General features: G+C 55.3%; 1 protein-coding gene across 1 annotated transcript in view; it reads right to left on the reverse strand.

The window, feature by feature from the left end:
• Positions 1-1,222, reverse strand: part of daxx (death-domain associated protein) — a 9,288-nt gene that overhangs the window by 2,764 nt on the left and 5,302 nt on the right. The window contains exons 7-9 of the mRNA XM_008330946.3: positions 1,020-1,174; positions 779-935; positions 190-670 (exon numbers count right to left, since the gene is read on the reverse strand). Of these exons, the coding sequence (XP_008329168.1) occupies positions 190-670; positions 779-935; positions 1,020-1,174 (793 nt within the window). The remainder of the gene's footprint in view (positions 1-189; positions 671-778; positions 936-1,019; positions 1,175-1,222) is intronic.

A 1,222-nucleotide genomic window follows, 5' to 3' on the forward strand; every position in this document is an offset into this window, starting at 1 on the left:
TTCAATTACATTAGAAAGAGAAAAAAACAACAGATATGACCACCAGATGGCACTAACTGACCACCAGATGAAGCTTCAGCTCTCCATGTAGCAGGTCGCCCCTCACTGACACACAGTCAACAGTAGGGGGCGACAGACTGGAGGAAGCGTTTGCCTGGTCCCCTGGTGTCTGCAGGATCGGTACTGTACCTGTCGGTGATGACGATGTGCTTGGTTCTGAGGGTACTCCTGGACTCCACCTCTCCCCTCTTCCTCTTCACACTCCTGGTCACTCTGGGCAGGTCTGACGTCACTCCGTTGGTCATCTCTGTCCCCGACTCTTTAAGAGTCCTCGGTGGTGACGTCCCATTGGCTGTGACCGTGGTGACCACATGGTGCTCCTCAGAGGATGGGCGGTGACGGGGGCGCCCCAGGGGCTCCTCTGGTTTCCCGTTCGTTAAGGGCCGCCGCTCGTCAACTGGCCCGGCCTCTGATTGGCTGAAGCTGTTTTTAGTGGAGGGGACGTCAGACGGAGACGCCTGAGACATGCTGTCATTGGACAGAGGACCACCTGTGACCTGCTCCTCCTCCTCCTCCTCCTCCTTTTTGGTGTTCATCAATTCACCCGTCCATCTGGGAGCGTTGTCTTCGTCTCCTCCCTGCTCAGTACTGTGGTCCTTCTCGTCCTCAACTGGACAAAGAAAATTAAACTAATCAAATTATTTTTTTTTTTTTGAGGCGGGGGGGGGGGGGGGGGTGGGGGGGGCAGTGACAAAAAGAAAAAGATCCGTGTTCTGACCTGCTCCGTCCTGCTGAGTGCTGGCCCTGATCTCCTCCTCTATATCAGGATCTGAGGAGTCATCATCTTCATCGTCCTCCTCCTCCTCCGGCTGCTCCTCCTCCTCTGTTACTCCATTTACAGCTTTCTTTTCTTCTCCCTCCTCTGGTTTGTTGTCCTGGAAAAAAAAAAACGAGTCCTTGAAGTTCAGACGACACCGAGTGTCAAACAGGAAGTGACGGCAGGAGGACCACACTCTCACCTCCTTCTCCTGTCTCCTGCTCCTGTCCTGCTCCTCCATGTCCTCCTGTTTGACGGCATACTTTGAGATCACCTCCTCCAGCCGGGACAGCGCCACCTCCCTGTTAGCTCGCAGCTTTCGCTGCAGCGAGTTGTCCAACAGGGCCGGGTCTGTGGCTTCAGAGACGGGGGGGGGGGGGGGGGACGGGGGAAAAAAGAAGAAGA

This window comes from Cynoglossus semilaevis, chromosome 18 (assembly GCF_000523025.1).
Source record: "Cynoglossus semilaevis isolate Cse_v1.0 chromosome 18, Cse_v1.0, whole genome shotgun sequence".
NCBI lineage: Eukaryota > Metazoa > Chordata > Actinopteri > Pleuronectiformes > Cynoglossidae > Cynoglossus > Cynoglossus semilaevis.